The 26,088-nt window shown below is 45.7% G+C and overlaps 1 protein-coding gene across 3 annotated transcripts in view; it reads right to left on the reverse strand.

The window, feature by feature from the left end:
• LOC149342214 (E3 SUMO-protein ligase RanBP2-like) overlaps positions 1 to 26,088 on the reverse strand; it is a 100,047-nt gene that overhangs the window by 66,909 nt on the left and 7,050 nt on the right. For all 3 annotated transcript variants that reach the window (XM_089544512.1, XM_089544510.1, XM_089544511.1), the window contains 9 exons: positions 25,882 to 25,950; positions 21,739 to 21,912; positions 11,411 to 11,610; positions 5,873 to 6,005; positions 3,543 to 3,720; positions 2,805 to 2,887; positions 1,458 to 1,587; positions 653 to 759; positions 319 to 572 (listed from right to left, as the gene is read on the reverse strand). In XM_089544512.1, coding sequence (XP_089400638.1) covers positions 319 to 572; positions 653 to 759; positions 1,458 to 1,587; positions 2,805 to 2,887; positions 3,543 to 3,720; positions 5,873 to 6,005; positions 11,411 to 11,610; positions 21,739 to 21,912; positions 25,882 to 25,950 — 1,328 coding nt within the window. The remainder of the gene's footprint in view (positions 1 to 318; positions 573 to 652; positions 760 to 1,457; positions 1,588 to 2,804; positions 2,888 to 3,542; positions 3,721 to 5,872; positions 6,006 to 11,410; positions 11,611 to 21,738; positions 21,913 to 25,881; positions 25,951 to 26,088) is intronic.

The raw sequence follows: 26,088 nt of genomic DNA on the forward strand, positions 1-26,088 counted from the left end.
CCGGCATGCTTGTGAGCTCCAAAGAGAAGCCAATTCTTGGAAGGCCTTGAGGCCATGAGGCAAAGCACGCAGCGTGCACACATCATATTAACACAATTGTAGCTCGACCTTTTTTTCTTTTTTTTTCAGATTTTGAAATCCGAAGTTTCGGGGTGTCAACTTACAATCAAAAACAAAGTACAGCACCAAAAACACAGGTACGACAGACGAGATAGCAGGGATGCCACAATGTGGTTGCAACTTTATGCTGATATTATTTTATGTTACGTTAGCCATCGAGACCATGGGAACACTTCCCCATGCTGTACATGGCCCCACCTGACAGTGTTGGTGTGCAGGCGGTAGGCAGCGCTCCACCAGTCTGCCTGCGGTCCTGTGCACAGCTGCAGGCCCACCTGGGGAGGAAGTGCCAGGGGACCCTGGGAAGGCCGGCTGGCCTTCCGCCCCAGCGAATGAGCGGAGCAGAAGCGTGCCGCCTCCAGGAACGCCAGGGTGTCCATCTGGCTCAGCGTCTCTGCCACTCCAGAGTTGAATGCATGCGGCTCCCGCTGCAGCTTCTCGAACACTCGCACCTGCCACCGCAAGGCGCGAAGAGAAGTTCACGATTACGGGCACATTCCAAAAGCAAGCATTTCCATTACGCCTGGCTAACCTCAAAGCAGTGTTCAGTGCCCTTGCACTTCTTGTCCAACACTGTGCTCCAGTGAAGCGCCAGCCAGAGCAAGTGGTTGAGAGAGGCAGGGTGCAGCCATTGGGAACCTGCAGAATTCACATGACGAGGTTCAAAAACTGGCCAGAGAAACAGCTGAACAAAAGGCACCCTGAGGTTGCAAACACAAACATATGCACAACACAGCTTGTGCTCTGCAACCACTTAAACAAATCAGCCAAGCTATGCTCATCCCTAGAGTCGTATGTCATTGTTCCGCACTGAAGAAAGTACGACTTGGCAGAAAAAGGGCGAAACCTACAGTGCTTGCACCCATAGCAGCAGGGCTGAGCACTATTGCAGCACTGCCACTGCCCATGCCCACCATCACATGGTTGTAAAATTTCTTCGAAGCACTGGAGCAACTGTGTCCCTGCCACATAGCCCAAGCATTAATTTCAACGTGCATATGGCCCCTATTTAAACGTGAGTGCATACACACATTCTCAGTACAAAACCTCGCATGAAAACAAGCACTTTAATAATGCACACGGTAAGAAAAAAACAGTTATGCGCTTTGATAGCCAGTGCAGCGGGTGCATTATTACACAACTTCTGAAGCACCACAAAGATCATGCGACAGCACTGATTTTGAAAGAGCAAAACATGAACGTTGTTCATGACAACAGAGGTTCTCAACTCAATTTTAGTGGGTCACATGAATTTCATTTAGCAGTATCTGACATCAGCAATAACCCCACCCCCCTTCCCAAATTCGTAAAATGCGAAGCACAGCATTGATTCTTGCCTTGATCATGTTGCTGGAGAGCTGCAAGTGTGGGGAACTCAAAGGCACAATGGACGAGGGTTGGGTCATGAAGAAACCAGGATGCAGCGCCTTCGCCGTCAAAAAGGCTCCTGTAAATCCGGTCTCGAACCTAAGACAATGTGCATGCAAAACAACAAAAAAAAAGGGAATGAAGAATTGGTTTCATCATGCTGCTGGCAAATAATATCTAAAGCTAACAAAAGCATTACACCTGCCTGAATGCTTGGAAGTAAAATTTGATACAGTCTTTGTAAGGATACATGAGCAAAAATTTGTTTTCATCCCTTTGAATTTTTTTTTTGCACTGACAGTAAACGATGGTTGTAGTAGTTAGCGTTGGTACAAGAAGGCATCCGGTATCCACAAAGGCATTGACACAACTGTGACAATGCCTGTTTATATAGACCAGATTTTTCAGCAATCTCGGGACGCAGCCATTTTTCCGCGACTTGCGCGCTGTGGTGCAAGCACTTCCCAGGGACGATCGACGCTGATCGCTGCTGATGATGGCTGGTTGCTAGGGCACCGCAGCTCTTTTGAAGCTTGGTGAGCACATTTTCGCAACTTTGTACTGTACGATTCGATAGTAAGTGAATGGGCGGTGACAGTGATAACAAGCTGCTGCGCATACATGCAGTGCATTTGCGTAAGTGGTCGTGTATTTGACCGCTGTCGAGCGCCTTTCTGCAGAACCGCGAGTCAAGTAACCTATGTGCACAGTTTTTCAATTGCGCAAACTCTCAATGCAGATAATTTGCTGCGCAGGTCGGCCACACCATGAATGGGCCAATTTAAGTGCGCAGGCTTGAAATACAACAAAGGAAACGCCGGTATGGTTAAAACCGGATGTGGTTTTCAAAGTTCCTCTACGATGCCGGGGACGGGCCGGCACGACGTGTTTTTATTCATCACCGAGCGATGCACACGATTCAACTGTTCGCGACAAACGATTTTTTTTTACAGTTTTGCTTACGTTCCTAGCACAGGCACCCGTGTTTTGCCGCACCCCGAGGCGATCGATGGGCGATGGGTGGGCGACATGCAATTGTGGCCGCCTGTGCAGGAGCACCACATCACATACTACTTGCTATATATCACATACTACCAACTACAGGAACGCCAAGTAGAAGCACCAAAAACAAGCAGACTCGGCCATATTTGCGTTCGGAACAATGCATTCAGACGACGCTCGCAAGAAATCCCGCAGTCCCCTCAGGGAGGCGGCGTTGAGATTACAGCGCCGCCCGTGAACTGCTGATGAGGCTAAAAAAAATCTGGTCTATAACAGGTAAAGTGGGCAAATGTTACATGCCTAGCACGGCTTACCTCAGGTGTGCACACTTCTTGCTTGAGGTCAGACAGCCAACGAGATTTGTTTTCGACTTCACAGAGAATATGCAATATGTGACCTGCAAAAGAGAAGAGCAGAGAGAAACATCCATGCTAGGGAGGCAGACATGGAAAGTAAGCTTTTTTTTTCTTAGTTCCAGTTTTCAAAATGCTTCAAGAAAATGTTTCAAGAAAATGTTTCAAAGAAAATGTTTCAAAGAAAATGTTTCAAAGAAAATGTTGCACTTGCCTTCGGCCAATGCAACACCAAAGAGCAAAACAATGCTTCCAGCTTGCATGCGGTGCTGAATGCACGCCACAGAAACACTTGTAAGACAGTGGACAATGCCAAAGCCCGCATGCCAAATGTGGCTAAAGCATACTAATACAGTAGAACCTCGCTACTATAACACTGGCGCGTGAAAAATTTCGCTGAAGCGGAAATTTCGTTGTGGAGAAATCTGCCCCGTAACACTGTCAGATTTGACTACACACTTCACAAACATAATTTATTTTATAAAGAAATTCTGTCATCTTCGTCAAATGCATCCATCACATCCAGTAAAGGAGGCGGGGCCGATGTATCTTGTGCGTCACTCTTTTGTCGCCCGATGACGCGTCATTACGGTGAACCTCTTCAACTGTGAACTCATCATTTACCTCTTGATGAGTAATTGCTTCCGCGTAAACGGCTGATCTTAAAGCTGCGTCCCCCTTAGAGTCACACTCACTCACCAGACACGGAGAGGCGGTAGTGAGCACGGTCGACAACATTGCGGTACAGCCTCTGCCTGGCCGAGTCCAGTGCAAGGAACCAGCCCTCTTGGGAGAGGCCACTCGGGGGACGCACCGAGTAGGCACACAGCAACAGGGCTGCTGCCCAGCTGCGCGCCTCTTGCCAGCTGTAGCTCTCCTGGAGAGGCACAAGTGGGAAGAACCCTTCACGCACTGACACCTTCAATCCACACAGCACTCAACTTGCATCACAGTCAACGGAAAATACAACTATGTACACCCGGCGCCAAAAGCTTGCAGAGCACACGTGTGGCCGAGAAACGCTGGTTCCGCTTAGCCTGGGCAGACAGCCTGAAAACTACAGGAACTCTGTGTAGTCCCCGCCTTAATGCGCAGGCTGGAGGTTTTCACTTCAGGGTACACGTAATGGCTTATTCAAAATGCACGTTTATCACAATGCGTGCCCCGTAAACTTTTGACGCCGGGTGCACGTCGATCCATGCAAACTGCTCATTCTTATGGTTGACGTTGCCACACCAAAGATTCCAAAACAAGCAGGACCACATCGTTCTCAATACAGAAAATGACTGGGGAAGGAAAATAATTTATTACACAGCAAATTTCGTTAATATTGAGGCTCACTTTAGCCAGGTCCATAATATTTAGATTGCCAGGTTCAACGACATACGCAGTGAAAGCTCGTTAATTCAAACTTCATTAATTCAAATTTCTGGATAATTCGAAATGCAGGACTTCGTCTGTCCACACTCCACTGCAGTATATAGCCTGATGAATCGAACATGAATCTGTTCCACCCCTGACAGTTTTAATTATGCGCCGCCGTGCCTGGCCGGCCGGCCTGGTCAACTGGCCAACCGAGCAACAATACCACAAGGCTGTGCTGCCTGTTCGGAGCAGATGTGAAGGGTTGCATGCAACTAGTTGCATAACCTCAGGGATTCATACATAACTGTAGCTGGCAGCTGTTGACTGCACAGACCTCAGTAACTTGCTGTGCTAGCTTTTCCCGTTCAGAGATGGACGACACGATCAGTGCTGAGATACAGCAAATCAGATGCTTCGCAGCGTCTCCGGCACTCTGAAACCACGCTCGTGTACGCAACCGCGGAGTGCACAAAAGAACAAATCGGAGCTTTTCCTGATGTTTGCTACGCGTTTGCGTTTCGGTTTTCCACTGCCCTCCCCATCACATTCTGTGCTATTGGTTGCCGAGTTGCATCAAGTTAAGCCTACATGCAGCTGCGAGTTAGAAATGTCTGTCCGCGATAATTACCGCGCCACAACGTTTCAAGAGAAGATACAGGCAGGATGTCTCCAAAAAGCCCTCGCATTGGTTTAATGGCTTTCAACTCGGGGTCGGAAGGCTGGAAAATCTAGAAGCACAGGATGGGCCTGGCAACTTTTGCTTTTCTGCATAAACAGTTGCGAAGCCTCTGCGGTCTGCAAGTGTGAATTTGTGGGACACAGAGAGTGTGCCAACACTTTCGTTAAAAAGCAGAAGTCACGGAACGGTAGCAAGCTGCTCAATTTTCCGACATTGTGACCACTAACTTCGGACTTTGGAACATAAGGTATTGGCCATTGCTTCCGGGAAAAAAAGCAGGTGATCACTGAATTTTTTACACCAAAAAAGCAGGGTAATCACACTAATCAAGTGCTTCCCGATCCCAGTGTACCGTATTCTTGTTCACTTTCATTAGTTCAAACTTCGGTTCATTCAAACTGCGTTGGAGTCCCCATGAATTTGCATGTCCAGACTTTCATGGCTATCCTCTCGCATTAAAATCCTCATATGAATTCAACAGACTTGGTAACACCAGACCACTGCTGCAGGGCCTCTTTCGAATACATAACTACTTGAGTCGGCAATAACTCCAATATTTGCTGGCACAGCCATCCCAAGCTGATGACCACAGCATACAAAGCAACAGCTGCTTGGTAGTGCGGTTGGCCAGCTTTCTGCTGGCAGCTAACAAGGCTAGAGAGAGACAGGGAAGATGGAATTCCTGACTGCTCAAACCTGTACAAAAGGCACGAGAGAAGTCTCATCCGGTAACCGATGTTTTTAAAGAGTTGGTCAGTGGATTCAGCTTTTTCTCCAGCACCTTGTGCCAACAGAAAGTGACAACAGACAAAAACACTGCTTTCCTCCCGTCATTCTGACAGAGCCGTACTCTAGCTGGTTGGCCAATACACCCCCCCCCACCCCCCCAAAAGAGCAAATCTCCCCACACTTCTCTCTCTCTGCCTGCACAAGGACGTGGAGAGTTCAGCCTCTGCACCACTTGCGAGCCAAGACGTACACATACCTTCCAGGCTCTCTTGAGCAGCAAAGTGGCCGTGTGAAGATAGAGCTGGGCAGTGACATGCTGCAGCACGAAGGCCCAAGCCCCACCCCGAGGCCATTTCTTTTTGTGCGCCTTCTCCAGCAGGCAGTCCAGCCTGGGCACAGAGCATGTTCACAATGCCTCTTAATCGTGCAGCTATTCGCAACGTGTAATCAGCTACGAGCAAACATGCACACTGGGACTGCATGGGCCTAATTATGGTCTCACCCGACCCAAGCATACCCCTACAGAAGATCGCTCTGCACAGGTTCGGCCTGGCCCAGACTTGCCTGGTTTTAGGCCAGTCATCTGGTTAAGGATGCAATATACGTTTGGTCCTGTAGGCATACAACCTCAACACCTTGACATCTTCAGGGCGTACAGAGTACAGAAGCCTGTAGGAGCCCTCAGAGTGAACGCTACAAGTGGCTCTTAATGTAATCAGTAACCTTTTTCTTGCTTCTTGTCAATGTTTTTTTATTTCCCTCAATTTTTTTATTTCCCTTCAAACTACACCCTTCTGCGAAATTCTTTTCGCGTATTGCATGATGACTGTGGAAAGCACGGCAACTCTTTTATTAATACAAATGTAATTCTACCTATGTTTTTTTAAACACAAATTCCAAAGTCGGGCGGTTGACTTACAATCAAAACCAGATGATGGCACCATCAATAAAGGTGAGACAGACGAGATATCAGAGACGCCATGATGTGATTACAACTGTGTGTTTGATCTACGATGCTACCTAGTAGCATTCAGCTATTCTGTGCACTTGTTCAAAAGTATTTTTCCATCTTTTTTTTTTTTAATTTTACTGCGCTCTCCACGCTCATGAGTGTCGGTAGTTGATGGGACAGGCCACTGTTCCAATTGTGGTGGCACCGCCACTCAGAACTGACGTTTGGTGCTCTGTTCACTGCGGTCTCCGTTATTGCCGTGCGCGGCATGAAAACAGTGCTGTAGCTTTTGAAAAGGCCCCTCTCAGCTGCCATCCTTTCACTGACAAAATTGCGATTCTCCTACACAAGTTACTGGCACAATTTTTTATTAAGAATTTCGGCTATATCTAACTACAGTGCAATTTTTTTATCTGTTCGTTATAAGAAAATATGGCTGCAGGTGGCCAGCGAACCGCAAAAAGCACTCCAAGGAAACCCCATGGTTCTGCGCAACCCAGTTAGAGAACCCCTGGTGTATAGAAACTAGGAGGGTTTGCTGCGTTAAGGGGGGACACTGGTCTTGAAAAAAAAATTTTTATTAATGAAATCACAGTTACGACATCTTCAGGGAATATGTATTTTTGTGTGCTGATTCTAAATATGTCATTTAATTCCATGTAAAACAATTCCTTGAGCACTTATGCACTTTTTATGCTAGTATTTTGCGGAGAGTTTTGAAGAAAATTTGCTGCAGGAAACTCGCTGAAATGTATGCCATTGGGTTCTCTTGACACCAAGGAATACAATAAGGGTGAAATTGTCTTCCTGCCTATCATAGAACTTAACTCTTTCGCTACCGCAGAAAAATGGACGATTTGGAGTGTACGGAAAGAAAAATTTTTTTCACAAGAACTAACACACCCAGCACATATTGCAATGCATGAAATTGTAGCTTATTAGTTACACTTCTGAATGAAACAAACAGAAGAGTTGTGTGTGCGAAAGTAAATAAACATTTATTTGTGAAATTTGCTAAAAACACAAAAAAAGTATATACAGTAAAAGCTCGTTAATTCGAACTTCACGGGACCGGGAAAAACGTTCGAATTATCCGATGTTCGAATTATTGAATGGCCCCGAAAAAACCAACAAGAACCACTTGCATTACGGTGTATGTAGGGTATTTACTCGCGTAACGAACCCACTCACATAATGAACCCACCCGCCCCCGATTTTTGCCTAAGAATAAAAAAAAAAAAGCGTCAGGCGTTAACGCTTCCCTCCGTTTGGCACCGTCACACAACGCATTTCTTGGCGGCGCGCCAAGATGCTGCGCAGAGATAACACCACTTTTGACGTTAGCTCCAGCAGGGGGGAAGGGAACTTTGGCAGAGTGCCAGCGCTTGTTCGGTTGTGCAAGCCTCGTTTTCAGCACCGTCACGGCCCGCAACGCATTTCTTGGCGGCGCGCCAAGATGCTGCGCAGCGATAACATCACTTTTGACGTTAGCTCCAGCAAGGGGGAAGCGAACTTTGGCAGAGTGCCAGCGCTTGTGCTGGCGTCTTGTTCGCGGCTGAGCGCGTGCTTCCGTTGGCGATCGACCGATGTGTGGAAGCATGGACGACACTCGTAAAGAAAAAAAAAGTTTTTCGCTCGTAATTTGTAACGCCCGTCCGAAGTCATAGCCTTCATGGGCGTTGGCTGGGACCGCGCTGACAGTGCTTATCCCTATTTTCGAATTAACAGGGCTCGAATTAACGAGCATTTAGTTGCGAGTTCCGAGTTCTGGAGGTTGCCCGGAAAAGAGGGTAGGCAGCCGCCAGCGCAGTCGCCAACCCCCTTCCCTCCGGTGCCGCCGGCCACCGGCCACCGCGCCAGTGATGGCGCCATTTAAGCTTTACCCACTCTTCCAAGGTTTTATCTAGTTCCATCTTCTGTCCCCGTTTAGGACATACGCAGCCTCTAACTATGCGGAGGAGGTGCTTTTTTTTTTTTTTGACCACATGCTGTGTGCCAAGCCGCCCAGACGCGGTGGCGCGTAGTTCGAATTATCCGTAACGGAACCGACTCGCTTTCGAATTAACGGGCTTTTTTATACACAGATCTCTATGGAGCTTGGCCGGACCAAGTAGTGTAGTTCGAATTATCCGAAAATTCGAATTATCGAGTTTTGAATTAACGAGCTTTCACTGTAGCAAAAACAAAAATTACCAGCTGCACTAAGCCAGATCTTGATTAGAGGAAAACTGGAATATACAAACTGTTGTACATGTTTATAGCTGTCATTATTCACAGTTTCAGCTATGAGAAAAATTTACTGCACTTTCCATGGCCTGTCAAGTCAGGGGTCCTGACTGTGGTGCCACTGTGAAGAGCAATCAGGGGTGAAGATGTGAAGCAGAGGTAGACTGACAGGTGCTTCACATAAGGTTTTATTTTTGTTCCTCCCTTGTTCTCTGATAGCCGAGCTTGCAGTTTCTTCTTTTTTTAATTTTTTTCGGTTGGTGTTGAATGGATTCTATGGGAGGATTGGGGGCGTGGACTTCATTTCCCTCATCATGCCCGAAGATTTCTTGAATGAGCTGCTCCCTGATAGCCAGCTGATAAAATTTGGCATTTTAGGCAAGCTCTAAAACATCAGAATCAATGAAATAAGTTTTAGCGATGTGGTTCGAAAGCCAGGACACTTTCCAAGTCTTGCCAATAGATGCTGCCGCCACTGAATCATCCGGGTCCGTTACGTGCAAAAAAAAACAAACAAAACAAAAAAGCGAAATACCAATTTTGAGAAATGATTTTTGATGGCAGAGGGCCAGAATAGATTATTCTGGTATTTCAGTAGAAATAAAGTCGCGGCAGGTCAACAATTTCATTGTATATGATGATTCCAATGAACATCAGCATCTCCAACAGATTCACGTCTTCCCATGAGCCGTCATGCCGAACTTGCCGAAAATCTTCATCCATGCATACTTATTAGTGTTTCCGCACACGGTCTTCATCATTTCCGCCGTGAAGAGCATCAAAAAAAAGTCGAGAAGTCGAGCTAATCTCCGAGCGCCGCTCCGCAGCGATGTGCCGATATGGGCACCTAGCTGTCGTCTTGGTTGAAAAACGCGACGCGACCTTGAGCATTTGGCAAACTGCCTTCGCCATACGTTGTCAAGACCCTGAAGCACAAAAATAAACCACTCTCATCAATTACAAACCGTATGGACCGCAGAAAACCCACAGCGAACGAAAACAGAACTTACATGCAAGTGCGCGCTCACGTTCCAGGCTCCCGAGGCGAAGTCTCGCTGTTGAAACCGAAATCCAACGTTTGTACATTGTTGCCCGACTAATAACCGCTGCTTTCGCCGCAAAAAACGAAACCGAAACCGGCCGACGTACTCGGTGTCAGCTTTCGTTTTCGAGGAGCGCGCGGCAACGCGGACGCCATTTTCTCCGGCTGACGCTGCTGCGGCCGTTCAAAGTTTTATTTTTCACAGCGCCCCCTCATGTCAAAACACTGAAACCAAGGCTGCAATCCAAAGAGCAGTTGTTGAGCTTGCTAGCTAGATGGCAGAGCACGTTCACGACTCTCCAAAATGAGCTTTTTTGCGTGGGCGATTTGAATCGATCATATACGATCGATGGCCTATGGCGCGGTAGCGAAAGAGTTAAGTTATAGAGTTTTGAAGTTGTCGCTTCAGAAATGAGAAGGAAAATGTGTATTTCTGTGTGTGAAGTCGCAGCTTCAGTACCCTATTACTCAAGTTCTATGAGAGCCAGGATGATAATTTTACCCTTATTGTATTCCTTGGTGTCAAGGGAACCCAATGGCATGCATTTCAGCGAGTTTCCTGCAGCAAATTTTCTTCAAAACTCTCCGCAAAATACTTGCATAAAAAGTGTACAAGTGCTCAAGGAATTGTTTTACATGAAATTAAATGGCATATCTAGAATCAGCACACAAAAATGCATGTGCCCTGAAAATTTCATAACTATTACTAAATTAATAAAATTTTCTTTTCAAGACCAGTGTCCCCCCTTAAGGAGGGACAAAGGTCTTTAGGGCAGAAAAATTGAGAAAAAAAAACTTTTTCGCGAGTAGCATCTTCAAAATCTGCAGCCCATATTCTACCCATCTATTAAGTTTTTTATTCGTTGGATGTCCCGTTTTAAAATGTGATTTATATTTTATCTCTGTTCATTTTTCATTTTCTCAAACAAAATTGCTGACTGTCTGCAAATTTACAAGGCGGATATCTCAGCATCTACAGTAGTACAGCAATAATTTCTGCTGCAACGTGCTGCTAAATGATTAAAGCATGCAATGTTGCAAGCAGATTTTTTAATTTGTGCCTGCAAACATTTTTGTGCACTCTTAGACTGCTCATTAACCAGTCCAACCAATAATGAACTTCAACGCTCTGTAAAATAACCTTGAATAAGTTTGAATTACAGAATGACCCCGAAAAAAAAAAAAAAAAACACTTAGAACTGCTTGCATCCCGGTAAATTTATTTGGTGAAAGAATGGGCAACCCGACTATCACGACATAAGAGCAGTGCTGGAATGACTGTCTTCGCATTTCCATTAATGTTTTACTGTACACACGCTGAATGAAGCATCGAAGTAGAAGTGCTCCAAAATCGTAAGGGCCTACTCCATCATTCACAGTGCGAAGTGGTGAAGCTCCAGCACTGCCACGTCCCACTTATCATTAGCGGGGTAGCATCGCAAGTGAAGAGGCTTCGCCTCACAAACAGTGAATGGCACCTGACAAGCGCACAGTTTAGGCACACCCAATCAGCGCCTGAAAACCTAACCTAACTGCAGAGAAAATGACTACATGTCCTTTGGCGAAACACTCACGCTGTAACGGCATTGATGGCATCTTCCACGGCGACCCGCTCCCCCTGCTTGGCTGACTCTCCGTTGAGGGAGCCAGGGGTAGCACAGGGTGCAGAGTTGTTAGGATTGGCCAGTGTCAGGGTGGCCAGCTGGTCCAGGGTCAGCAAGTACTTGGCAAAGAAAGATTCGTCCACTGGGCCAACCTGATTTTCATTGTACGCCTGCAAGCAAGACACACGAGTAAGTTACCCCCTCGCACTCAATCCCACCTGGCATGCTGCAGTCATGAATCCTTCGCACGAAGCCATTTGTCTAGTGCATGGTTAAGAGCAAGCATCATGGGGATCAACATTCTACTATTCTGCAGGCACTAACATCCCGACATAACAATGACAAGAAGTTTCCTCCAACTAGTTTCTTGGCATTTCTCGCAGCAAGACTGCAGTTGAGAGCTGTTAACCACTTCCACTGACTAGCTACCTTAACCGAGTTTTTCGAGTTTCGAACATGAAAATAAAATGCGGTTAACTGTAATTCACCTCGTCATGTAAAAACTGGTTTGTCTTATTTCGCCAGCAAAAAGTTGTGTGCAAGATGAGTGACCTATACGGAGACAGCAGATAATGACTTCCTTGAAACGTTCCTGGTGTACACGACTTCCATTCTCCTAAAACTGGCTTTATCAAGTGTAGTTTATTATTTATTTCACTGTTCCAAGCGGATTGCCATTTTTGCTTTGCTTTAAGATTTACTATGTTTATGCAATCTCGATACGGCACATTTACATTTTCAATTTGCTTGCCACAAGCTTGGACAGTGCACAAATCTGCTCTTTCATTGCCGTTTTTGCCGACATGACTGGGTACCCACCCAGCACAGTTCTATTTTTTGTCCTTGAGCTATGGTGGTATTTATGTTGAGTATGATTGTGTATGAATTTTTTCTACGGCTACAGAGATGGCATAACATTCGGCTGTGAAGATGGATGCACAGTGTGGAAGTCTCACTATTTTATTCCAATTTCCTTGTACCACCGCGCCTCCAGCGTAAACATGCTTTTGAACCATCAGTGTAAAAAGCTGTAAAAAGTACTGTACTTTTCCTCAAGTGTAAGAAATTCTTGTATTATATGTTGTTGTGGAATTTGTTTTACAAAACTGTGTAAGGGTGAAATCGCAGACTGCAGGGAAATTGTACCAGGGTGGCAGTGGATGTAGTCTTTGAGCAATGCGCGGCAAAGTGTCTAGTACGCCTAGGTTTTGGCACATCTCTTCAAATCACAAGAGCAGTGGCCGGGTAGCTTGCAGTTTGTTATTAAATAGTGTTCTAGATGGACACATTGTGGTGATTGGGTAACATATATGCTTCTGCAATGAACGGATTTTTAGAATGTGCGAGCATGTAAGCATGGTTCTTCCAGGTGATGGTTTGTTGGTTTCTACATGCGGACTGGTTATGGGTGACGTCCTGTATGCACCAGTGGAAAGATGCAAACCTAAATTATGCAATGGATCCAGTCGTTTTAAGAAATGATAGTACTGCTGACCCATAAATTATAAATCCGTAATCCAAGGTAGAGCGTACTACAGAGCGGTAAATTTGTAAAAGACATGTTCTGTCGGAACGCCAGTGTTTTCGTGACAGTACTTTTAGTATATTCAGGGAGGGAGAAGCTTTCTTTCTGAGGGTGTTGCAGCAATGTGGCAGGGGGTGGCAGCAATGTGAGTTTTTTTGTCAAAAGTTATTCCTAAAAATTTGTGCTCATCTTTTACTGGTAATGTGACCTCATTCATAAAGGGTGGGATCAGTGTGCAGTCCTCTTCTAAGCGAGAAGCTACTGACTTTTGCGAGGAAATCTTGAAACCATTTTTATCTGCCCATGTTGTTAGTTAAGCAAACAAGGGGAATGAGGGGCTCGCTATAAATATGAAAGAAGCCAACAGCCACAGAATCCGTTCGATGACGTTCTACGTCACACCTGCGTTAACTCAGGACGTTCTACGTCCGCCGCTTATGAGCGTGGGTGGCGCTGATGAACACTCTCAAGGTTAGGTTACTTGTAAACATAAATACTCCCGAAAGCAGATTTGACAGCCGTCGCCGTAGCTCAGAGGTAGAGCACCGGACGCGTAATTCGGAGGTCGTGGGTTCGGATCCCACCGGCAGCATGTGGTTGTTTTTTCTTCTGCTTTTCTAATCAGTTATCTTTAAACGATAACATATTCAGTAATATTCTAAATTGATCAACACCACGAAATAAATAAATAAATTAAAAAAAATCCCCTGTGCCCCTTGGTTTCTGTGGCTGTTGGCTTCTTTCATGTTGTTAGTTATTTTACTGTCAGCTGTATTTGCCTCTCACACGAAGTAACCCTAGAGGATGTGCAAGCAATCTGGAGATTGTCGACATAGACTGAATGCATGATGGACTTTGGAATTATTTTTGCTAGGGAATTCATTTTTACTGTGAAGAGCGTAGTGCTTAAAATGCATCCCTGAGATAAACCGTTCTCTTGAGTGAAGTTCTTAGAATAGGTGGCACCGAGAGGTACTTGAAATGAGCGGCAGGACAAAAAGTCCTCAAACATTTCAGCATCCTACCACGGATGCCGAGGTCTCCAAGGTCCCGCAGAATGCCGAACCTCCATGTAGTGTCATAGGCTTTCTCCAAGTCAAAAAAGACCGCAAGGCAGTGTTGTCTGTGTATAAATGCTTCTCGGACTGTGTTCTCAAGCCGGACTAGATGGTCGGTTGTAGAGCATGCTTTTTTAAACCCACACTGATGGATGTCAAGAAGTTCACGGGATTCAAATACAAACATTAACCTAGTGTTCAGAACGCTTTCAAAGAATTTTGCAAGTACGCTTGTCAGGGCTATGAGCCTGTAATTGCTAGGGGAGGTAGGCTCCTTTCCTGGCTTCAACAGTGGTACAATAATTGCTTTTTTCCAATCCTCCGGTATTTCTCCTGACACCCATATTTTGTTAAGATTTCAGGAGTCTACAGCGGGTTCGGACAGATGAGCGAGCATTTCGTAATGGATACCACCTGGTCCTGGTGCTGTCTGTTTACCAGAAGAAAGTACGCTTTCAATTTCTCGGAGTGTAATTGGACTATTATATGCTTCGTGAGCATTGCCCGTTGTCGGCAGTCTTTGTCTTTCAGCTGTGTTTTTGTATTTGAAAAATGTATCTGTACAGTGAGAGGAACTAGATACAAAGGAAAAATGTTCACCTAATATATCTGCTTGTTGTTTTATATTTGTCTGCACACCAGGAGCCGTCAGAAGAGGAACCGTGAATGGAGACCATCTAGTTTGTGTACCTGCTCCCACATTTTTTTTGATGTCATTTGGCTGTTTATTGATGAAACGAAGCTCTGCCATGATGCTTTTTTGGCATTCCGACGTACATACCGAGACCTAGCTCTTGCTTTTTTTAAAGTTAATAAGGTTTTCCTGTGTAGGGTATCTGCGAAATATGCCCCAAGCATTGTTTTGCAGTTTTTTTGCTTCTTTGCAATCTCGAGTCCACCACACTTTGATTCTGTCGTACTACTCCTGAAGATTGCGGAATAGCCAAGTGTGTGGCAGCCAGGATACAAGTTGTGAACTGTTCATTTATTTCGTTTACATTAAGATTTTCTACAATTTTTTCTAAAGTGGCTTCTGTTCTAAAAAGTTGCTAGTCGGCAAAATGAAGCTTCCAACGCCGTGGTTTTGTCAAGGTGACTGACAGTGGAGATAACAGACTGATTTCAACAAGCAGATAATCACTTCCATAGAGGTTGTCTAAAACATCCCATTTAAAATCGCTAAACACCGATGGAGAACTAAAAGACTCATTTTTCCAGAGCTAGAAGTGCAATAAGTAGGTTTACCTTTGTTCAGTAAACAAATATTATTATATAGTATAAAATCTTCAATGACATGACCCCTGCTATTCTCACTGCTCAAAAACAAGAGTGTGCATTAAAATCTCTAACTACAACGTATGGCTCCGGTAACTGTTCTACAAGATTCTCTAATTCATGGTGTGTTACTTCGAGGTGTGGTTGAAGATATATGGAACATAGTGTAATGGTTTTGTAAGCAGCCACGGTGGCTGCTACAGCTACGAATTTAGTTTTCAGTTTGAGCTCTCGAGCTGCAACTCCAGATTGCACAATGATGGCTACGCCTCCCGAAAGTCTGCTCGCCCCCTCTCGGTCACGACGGAAGACAGTATATCTCTTTAGCAACTTTGTGTGACGAGGTCCTAAATTTGTCTCTTGTAGACATAAGGCGACAGGAGCGTGTGCTCCTAGTATGTCTTCTATGTCACTGTAGTTGTTTAGAAGTACTCTACAGTTCCATTGTATTATGAAAGCCATCTTAATTTTGTGTTTGTATCGAGAGAAAGACTACATCAAGTTGTTTATGGCCCCGTGACTCGGGGCCTTTTTTTTTTTACCGGTCCAGAGAGCTCCACCGACCGTCCGACGTGGACGGCACGGGGCTGCCCTGGGTCGTGTCCATCGCCTCTGCAGAGGCGCTGGACGACCGTGCGGGAGGCACGTTGATTTTCGAGTTTGACCTCGACCTGTGGGAAGAGGTCTTGAGGCCCGCCGACCCAGGGGTCTGCATTCCCTCCTTTGGGGGTGCGGAGTAGCGTGAGCTACCCCACCAGACGGCGCGGATGGCCCCACCACAGGCTCACTACGTGTGGCCTGGACAGGTTCCGAAGCCTGGTGTGGTGCGCCGCGCCCACGCACCACATCGGCAAAGTTTGTTTTTGCAGTGAAGAAGAATTTGTTTGTCTGAGAGTATCGCCTTCTTGCTTCTTTGACAGAAATGTTTTGAGTAGTCTTGAGAGTAATTATTTCTTTTTCTTTCTTCCAGGACGGACAAGCCCCGGAGTAGACAGCATGGTCTCTTTCACAGTTTGCACACCGCGGGATACCAACACATTCTTCAGATTGGTGGTCTTTCGAAGAGCATTTTGCGCAAGTTTTGCGGCCGCGACAACTCTGTGAGCCGTGGCCAAACCTTTGGCAATTGCAACAGCTGCGTGGGTTGAAAATATACGGTCTTACATTTATTTTCAGGTAGCCCACTTCAATGGATTCGGATAATGTGCACGTGTTGAATGTCAAGATCAGGTATTTGGTATCTATTTCTTTGTTATTTTTCCAGATCTTGATCCGGTGCACATCTATCACTTCTTGGTCAGGAAGTCCTTCAAGCATTTCCTTTTCAGAAAGATGGACAAAATCTATTTCAGAGATGACGCTTCGTACAGTATTCAGGGACAGATGTGGGGTCACAGAGACAGGGATGTCCCCAATGGATACAATGGTTGCAACTTTTGACTATTGCATGCTGTCGCGCAGTTCAAGAAGTAAGTCACCACTGGCCATTTTTGATGCCTTGTAGCCAAGGCCTAAGGCATCCGTCAAGCATTTTGAGACCTGGAATGGAGATATGAGTCTTGCTTGTGTTTCTTCTGCTTTGCTATGAATAACATAAAATTTTGGAAAAAATACTTTTAAAAAAGTCATCTGCTTCGTTCCGCCCTCTCTTGAGAGAGTGATCATGTTTAGAAAGGGTGGGAGCCATAAAAAATTTAAGTTTCTTGGTCATGGTGCCAGCCACCCACCATGGAGCCCAATTAGGGGACGGGACAGGAACTTGCAAGTCCTGCCCCCGCCAGCTGTACACCTCAACTATAACCCAATATGGTTCAACTCAGGGTAGTTGGTCACACAAGGTTAACCCTAGCCGCCAGGAAAAAAACCAAGAGAGGAGTATACAGGAAAGTTGTAAGAAAGAGATAGGAAAGTGAAAGATGGAGGGGAGGACAGGAAAAGGCGACTGCCGATTTCCCCCAGTCGGGTCAGGCCAGAGGTGCTGTCTACGGGAAGCTGGGGCCAAAGTGGTGTGTTGCCTCCGCCGAGGGGCCTTAAGGGGGGACACTGGTCTTGAAGAAAAAATTTTTATTAATGAAGTCACAGTTACGAAATCGTCAGGGCATATGTATTTTTGTGTGCTGATTCTAAATATGTCATTTAATTTCATGTAAAACAATTCCTTGAGCACTTGTGCACTTTTTATGCTAGTATTTTGCGGAGAGTTTTGAAGAAAATTTCCTGCAGGAAACTCGCTGAAATGTATGCCATAGGGTTCTCTTGACACCAAGGAATGCAATAAGGGTGAAATTATCATCCTGGCTCTCATAGAACTCGAGCTATACGAGGGGGTACCCAAAAGAAACCGGACTTATTTTTGTTTGAACTTATTTTTACACAATTTCAGCACAGACCTTCAATATCCTTCAAAGTACTCTCCACTTACAATGATACGTTTGTCGAATCTTTCATTCCATTTTTCAAAACATTGTTTAAATTCATCTTTTGTGATGCTTGACAGTCCCTCCGTCGTTTTTTTCTTCGCCTCAGCAGCATCAGTGAAACGCTTTCCATTCACATGTCTTTTCATTCTACGAAACAAAGAAAGTAGCACGTGGCAAGGTCGGGTGAGTATGAGGGCTGAGGAACAGAGGTCATGCCATTTTTGGTCCGAATTTGTCGTAGAGACAGGGCTGTGTGAGCAGGGGCATTGCCATGGTGGAAAAACCAGTCACCCGTCTGCCACAAATCAGTCCGCTTCCACCGAACACTGTTGCCCAATCTTTTCAAAACATCCAAGCAGAAAGCCTGGTTAACTGTCTGACCCTGCGGAACAAATTCTGAATGGACGACTCCTCTCACGTCGAAAAAACAAATCAGCATTGTTTTAAGGTTTGGTTTCACCTGACGAGCTTTCTTGAGGCGAGGTGAATTTGAAGTTTTCCATTGGCATGACTGTTGCTTTGATTCAGGATTTAATTCAGGAACACTTGAGTTGTCCCCATAGCATCGTCCTTGAACGTCTTTCTGAATATTTCAAGAGTTTCCGTTCCACTTTTTCCGAGAAAAAATCATAATTTCACCGGCGCACGCTGTTCACGAAAATCAGCCATTGCAAAAACGACACTCACACAAAACAGTCGTCACTCTAAAACTCTGCCTAAACTAGTCTGACCTCCTTCAGCGACGGCACTCGGCTTACTGACTCTGAAATGTTCGTTCTATGCGCTCCTAGTGGCAAAACGCGGTACCACAGAAGCTGTGCCGATTCAAAAAATTTGTCCGGTTTCTTTTGGGTACCCCCTCGTAGGCTACTGAAGCTACCACTTCAGAAACGGGAACACACACTTTCCTTCTCATTTCTGAAGCGACAACTTCAAAACTCTACAACTTAAGTTCTATGATAGGCAGGAAGACAGTTTCGCCCTTATTGTATTTCTTGGTGTCAAGAGAACCCAATGGCATACATTTCAGCGAGTTTCCTGCAGGAAATTTTCTTCAAAACACTTCGCAAAATACTTGCATAAAAAGTGCACAAGTGCTCAAGGAATTGTTTTACACGAAATTAAATGACATATCTAGAATCAGCACACAAAAATACATGCGCCCTGAAAATTTCATACCGTATTTACTCGCATAATGCTCGCACCCCCCACATTGCCCATCGAAAATTGGAATTTTTTTTTTCCTCGCATAATCATCGCATCCCCAACATCACTCGACAGAACTAAGGAAAAGTGCATGCACTATCAAAATATAGCATTACCAAACTAATGATAAAAGGACTAACATATACAAAGGAGCGGATGACCCAGCTACACCCTAAGACAACTACAGCTCAGATAGGAAAGAAAATGATTACTTCAAAGCAAAGCGGAATCTTTGGGCTACATAAAAATATTCAAGAGAGCGAGAAGGCGAGAAGGTGTTTCGTCAGTTTTGTTCCGCTGGTACCGCCGCACGTTCTCCCGAGTTCCGCGCATAGTTCTGCCATTTTGCGAAGACTTTCGTAGGCCTCGCTCAGTGCGTGCTACTTTTGTCACCGTGCTCTCGGTGCCGCTTCGCCATGGGGCGATACGCAAGCTACACCGCTGCCTTTAAGCTAAAAGCTGTCGAGTACGCTTTGGAGCACGGCAACCGCGCTGCCAGCAGACACTTCGGAGTCAACGAGTTTTGTGTCCGCTACTGGAGACGGCAGCACGACAAGCTCAAGGCAACCAGCAAGACTCGGCGTGCCTTCCGTGGTCCGAAGACGGGAAAGTTTCCTGGGGTTGAAACTGCACTCCTGGACTACATTAAGGCTCTACGGGCGGATGGTTGCGCCGTGTCAATAGAGCTGATGCGGAACCAGGCGCGCGTAATTGCAAGGAAAGAAGGCATCTCGGCGCAAGATTTCCGGGCAAGTAACGGGTGGGCCACGCGGTTCATGCGGCGCAATGGACTTTCGCTCAGGAGGCGGACGACGCTTTGCCAGCGGCTACCTGCAGCCTATGAAGACAAGATTGTGGACTTCCATCGCTTCGTGATACGAATTCGGCAGGAAAAAAACTTCTTGCTCTCCCATATCGGAAACGCGGACCAAACGCCCCTCAATTTTGATATGCCGAGCAGCACTACAGTGGAGCAGACAGGTGCGCGGTCTGTGCACATAAGGACGACTGGTGCCGAAAAACAACGATGCACGGTCATGCTAGGCGTGACTGCGGACGGGCGGAAGCTGCCACCATATGTGATTTTTAAGCGGAAAACCCTGCCAAAAGGAAAGCTGCCCTCCGGAATACACGTGCGGGTGCAAGAGAAAGGTTGGATGACGGCAGAATTGATGATCGACTGGTTGAAGACGGTGTGGGCACGGCGACCGGGAGCACTTCTTTGTCCGTCGCTTCTCGTTCTTGATAGCTTCCGCGGTCACCTCATGGACTCTGTTCGCGCGAAGTTGACGGAATTGCGTACGGACATCGCAGTAATACCAGGTGGCCTCACATCGATGCTGCAGCCTCTGGACGTGTCTTTGAACAAGCCGTTCAAAGATAACGTTCGGAGGCTGTATGCAGAATGGATGACCGAAGGCCAACACGCTCTTACGCCGGGTGGCAAGATAAAGAGGCCATCTGTGGAGCTGCTGTGCAGCTGGGTAGCAGATGCATGGAGCATGATTGGCGCTGACGTGGTCGTGAAGAGTTTCAAGAAAACTGGCATTTCCAACGCCCTGGACGCGACAGAAGACCACTTGGTGTGGGACGAAGATGAAGAGGGTGAAGCTGAGGAAGCCGACGAAGCAGCGACCAGCGATAGCGATGGCAATGTCGACGTGGACTCCGCGGACTCTGAGTGATGGTGATGTTGCGGGCGGCCAGCCTTCGCAAATAAAGTGTTTCTGCAGCTAGTGTTTGTCGTCTCTGTGGTTTTATTACAAACGTAAGTCCTGCTTGCAATTGAAGTTTTGGATAAATTTACAATAGCTGGCTTGAGAACCCCGGTTCACAGCCTATTTACATTTGCTTTCAGCACTCCAAAGCATTGTTCAAAAATTTTCCCCGCGTAATTATCGCACCCCCTAACTTCGAACCAATTTTCTGCGAAAAAAAGTGCGAGGATTATGCGAGTAAATACGGTAACTATGACTTGATTAATAAAATTTTATTTTCAAGACCAGTGTCCCCCCTTAAAGGTCCAAACGCTTGGCACTGGCTCAACCACCAGGATCCCCTTTTCCCCAGACACGGCGATCAGACGCCCCTGCAGGGGGGAGCTCTCAATGACCCAAAGCATAATTCCGCACTTCTTAAAGGCCTTGCCAAACAAGGCAGACAAGATTGTGGGTCATGCATTCATTCACTCATCCCACAGTCTTGCAGCGAGGCACTGGGAACCAGCACTTCTAACCACCAATCTCTGGAAACCGGCCATTCTTCGGCCCACTGAAACTCTTCCGAATCGACAGAATGGCGAAAATCCTTCTTTGCTTTAACCAATCACACACACACACGAGTTTCAGTATCACCAAAGGAATGTGCAGAGGCTCTTCAACCCAGTGTAGTAGCGAACTCGGCGTGCTTTCACAACTGACGGTTCCACATAAGCTCAAGTCCAGGTCCCAACCTTGCTGAATGAACACTTCAGATGCTTGCAAGGCCTACCAGTATCCACAACTGAGGTAGGAGATCGACTCAAAAGAAATACCAAACCACCATTTTGTGATGCTGAAGACAATAGGCTGTTGCTGATACAGCTTCACGCCCGTATTCAACTCTAATGCACATGTCAATTCTAGATTAGTTTTTCCCAGGAAAAAAGGTTCACATTAGAAATCAAGTAAATACGGTAACAGTGAAAAGCTTTGGGGAGTCAAAAAAAAAAGTCACTCCAGCCAGTAAACCATCTGATCTGTGTGCCTACTCCAGAAAATACAAATAAAAAAACAGCGCTGTTCATGGCAACATTCTACAAACGAAGGAACATGCCTCAAACACATCAGCCAAGCAACGCTGCCACAGGAGTGAGTAGAAGGCCTCGGCACCAAACTGCGGCTCCTCCTCCGCTTGCAGGGCGTGCTTGTAGGCATCCAGCACACGCCCAGAGTCCAGCAGCAGACGCAAAAGCTTCACTCGGAGTGGCACATCCAATGGACGCGTCACCTGTACACAATGCATATACCGTGTCAATAGTGCTACAGGCAAGACCTTGCAACTCTGGCAGAGAAAACTGTACCCCATCAATTTGAGTCACCCTAGCAATCTGGACTTTATTCGTGCCCACAACTCAAGAGCTAGCAACCAATGCAGCTGCAGGGAGAGGACCTCCTCTGCCACCAACTAATTATGCCTTCGAATGACAGAGAAAAGTGCTCCTAAGGAGACACCTTGCATTCGACTGGTCAACACTGGGTGTTCTTTTCACACTCGGCTCGGCCTTCTGGAGGATCAGCCTCCAGCGTAGAGGATTCCACACTCTGAAAAAAAAAATGTCCAAGTGCCCAGGCACCCTAGGCCACATGGACACTTACCATCAATCTGCGTGTAGCGCCAGCGTGCTGGCGATGAGCAAAGGCGCTATCGCCCGCTTGTGTGTCTGCAGGCAGTGAGGTGGATGCGAGACAGTTTTCCCGATGCTTTTGAAGTTTAGTTGCACACAAGCTTGAAGCTATTCATCAAAATGTGCCAAAGTCTCCGAGGACTTCTTTTAGGTGCGCGAAAGCAGCAATCACTGTACCAGCATCGATGACTGCACTAGCAGCGTTTGCAAGTTTGCAAAAAAGGCCTAGCACGAGACATCCCTGTGGAGTCCTTGGACTGAATTTGCAGCTTCATTTCCATGTTGTGTCAATACAGTACACATGTACACTAGAGCCTACAGTGAAAAAAGTCTGGGTGTACACAGCAACAGTGCAATGCTTTCAAGGCTCAGCAGTGCAATCTGGTGAGTGGGTGACAAGCACACTGACCAAGCATGAAAGCCATGTTATGAAGAATTCAAGAGTGTGTCAACCAAACAGCTTTGCCAGCGGGTGCTCCAAGAAAGGAATACAAAAGTGTTCCAATGAAAAGGTACGACATAGAACAAATAAAATGAGCTGAACATTGCTACCAGTTGATGCCAACCACAAAGCTTATGTAGTTCTATTTCTGCCATATGACTGCTTTGAGAGCACCTCAAATATTCGGCTCAGTAGCCCCTCTAACGTGGATTCCCATCTTGCACCCAATCGAGCGCTCTGGGTCAGAGAGCTTGGTTTATGGGGTTTAACTGTTTCCGTACCATGGGAAAAATGACCATTTTCTGAAGGTTTCAGTACATTTTTTTTTCAGTAAAAACTATTGCATTCAATATTGATTGCAATACCCAAAAGCAGAGTTGAATAAAGGTGCTTTCTATTAATATACGTTTGAACAAAATATTGCATGTTGCAACAAAGAATTTTATTTGCTAAAAGAGAGATTTTAGAAAAAAAATCAACAAAACTTGCAAAAACACACTTGTATTTAAAAAGAAAAAAATGTTAAAAATTTTCTGAAATATGCAAAATGTTTGCTACTCTACTGGCCACTCTCTGCATAAAAAAATCATTTCTATCTTGAATAGTACTATTGCTACAAAACAATAACTGGAAACCCTATAGTTGTGCATTGCAGCGCGGCCGCCTGTGTTTCAGGCTGGCTTCCATCATCACCGATGTGAAAAATGAATCATTTCAGCACCTTGCAACATTTTCAGGCTCGTTGTTGCACAGGACATCGATTAAATCACTCGCAGACGAAACGGAGTCCTGAGATTTTCTGTCTTACAGCGCGTGCCGCGCATGCGGAGGATGCCAAGCGACTTTGATGGTACCGCATCTTCGGAGTGCGTTCAAAAAATGCCGTTTTGTAGGGGGCAAAAAAAAACTGTATCGGAAACAAAACTTCAGTTCTCTGGCTACAAGGCAGATGCGCATCGTGCCTGTAAGCAACGCGGAAGGCTCCGAAGTCGAGCGGCGAAGGCATCATCATAGGGCAACATGGCAGGCAATAAGCGCAGCACGTTAGAAAGTGCCCCCTCGCGGGACAAAAGAAAACTACATCGGAAACAAAACTTTGGTTCCTGGCCTACAAACTACATCTGCAGCGTGGTCATTAGCAACGCAGAAGGTTCTGAAATCAGGGCACGAAATGATTGTTAGCGAGCTAACGATGTTCAATGGGCGCGGTAGGGAAAGAGTTAACATCCCAAAGCGACCCTGGCTATGAGGGACGCCGTAGTGAAGCGCTTCGGAAATTTCAACCACCTGGGGTTTTTTAACGTGCACTGACATTGCACAGACACAGGCCTCTAGAATTTCACATCCATAGAAATTCGACTGACGCGGCTAGGATCGAACCCACGTCTTTCGAGTCAGCAGCCAAGCGCCGTAATCACTGAGCCACCGCGGTGGCAAGGGGTCAGAGGTTCAAGGCAGCCATTCAGTGACTAAAACTAGGCTCAAGCTCCTCCTTTAAACCATTTCGTAGATGAGCTGGGGTCATTCAAGTAAAGTTCGTGCAAATATTTGCAAGCAGCTTGTAACCGGTCATTCTACACAACCTGCAACATGAGGGTAGATGTTTCGGCATGACATTATTCCATAGGATATATGTAGCAGCGCAGCAGATCAAACAGACAAGCTAAGATACATACACTACTGGCACTTATGCACCAGTGGTGTACCCTGCATTTGGCTGCTCTGTCTACTGGATTACTACACACACATTATGAAACCTCCAACAGTTCCACTTGAAGAGAAGTAAGGAACATAAGACTAGGCCCACTAGGCCCAGCAACTAAACCCACCTCTTGTCCAGCTTTAAAGTGTACTGAAAAGTGGTGAAGGCACCTCTATAAACAAGGTAAACTCAGAGGGCACAGTACCCAACTAACTCGTTCCTTACTGCGAAAAAAAATGACCAATTTTGAGTGTTTTAAAATAAAACTTACTCCTTCTAGAAGTGCTAAACGCATTGCGCATTGTAATCTATCGAACTGTAGCTAACTGATTATACTTCTGAACAAAAAACCAAAGTTGTGTGTGCAAAGCTTTTTGGACATTTGTTGGTTAAACATGCAGGTAACAAAAAATACAAGCAAAACAAATATATGCTGCTGCACTGAGCCAGAAAGTGATTACAAAATAATTAAACTATATAAAACATTGTACATGTTCTCAGCTATCATTCTTGCAAATTTCAGCTGCATATATAATACACTGCACTTTCATCTCTCAAGTTGGGCAATATGACTGCTGTGTCACTAGAGAAAGCAGTCACGCCAGGACATTAAGTGAAGGTAGATATGGGATGTGTTGTATATTAATACACTTGTTCTAAGTTCTGTTCACGTTTTTTTCTATAGCAGAGCTTGCAGTTCCTACTTTTCTCTATTATTTTTTTGGTTGATAATGAATGGCTTCTACGGGTGAAAAGGGGGCTTGGCCTACCTTGACGTCATCATAATCAAAAATCTGCAAGTGCATTCGGTAAAATATCTTAGCAGTATGTTGCAAAGATCCTAAAGCACCAAATAAAACCACTCATTATTTACAGATCAGGCGCACTGCATAAAATACAATGTGAGCAGCAAAACGAAACACGCACGAGTAGGTGCTGATATAATGGGCCTCTGAGACGAAGTGTCGCAATCGGAACTGAAATCCGGCCATTCTGCATGGTTGTCTAACTCGCTACTGCTGCTCTAAAGAAAATGAAATGCTCAGTGTAGCTTTTGCCTTCCAGGAGCGCGCAGTGCAACAGACGCCATGATCACCAACCAGCAGACTACCTCTAGTCAAAGTTTCATTTTTTTATGTCACCTCCTCTCGTTAGAAAAAGAAAAAATAAAACCGAGACCAAATAGATGGTGCCAGAGAAGCAAACTAGATGGCGCAGCTTGTATTAATTTTTTAGGCAAGTTTTTCAGAACATCAGTCATATATGACGATAGCCTATGGCGCCTAAAGCCTGAACTGATCTGTGCGACAGCAGTACCACAGCCAGAATGGTCATACCAGCAACATGCTGCACGGCTAAGCAAACTCCGTTCAGCAAGATGACTAAAAAACAACAAAAAAAAAGCAGCAGCAAACGAGAAATGCTTACCAGCTCAGACGTGATCAGATTTTCCATGTCTTTCACATCTGGTTCTCCTCTGGCTCTTGCCACCCCTTCCTACAATAGAAATCAACCACAAAGTATCAAACAACGATTCCCTCACTTCATTCCATTCCTTCTCCATAACAAACTACGCTGGCTGCACACTTGTCTTGGCAAGAGAAAAATTTAGGACCAAAAAGAAAACGCTGCACC

This window comes from Amblyomma mixtum, chromosome 5, assembly GCF_055824585.1.
Source record: "Amblyomma mixtum isolate Tamu chromosome 5, ASM5582458v1, whole genome shotgun sequence".
Taxonomy (NCBI): domain Eukaryota; kingdom Metazoa; phylum Arthropoda; class Arachnida; order Ixodida; family Ixodidae; genus Amblyomma; species Amblyomma mixtum.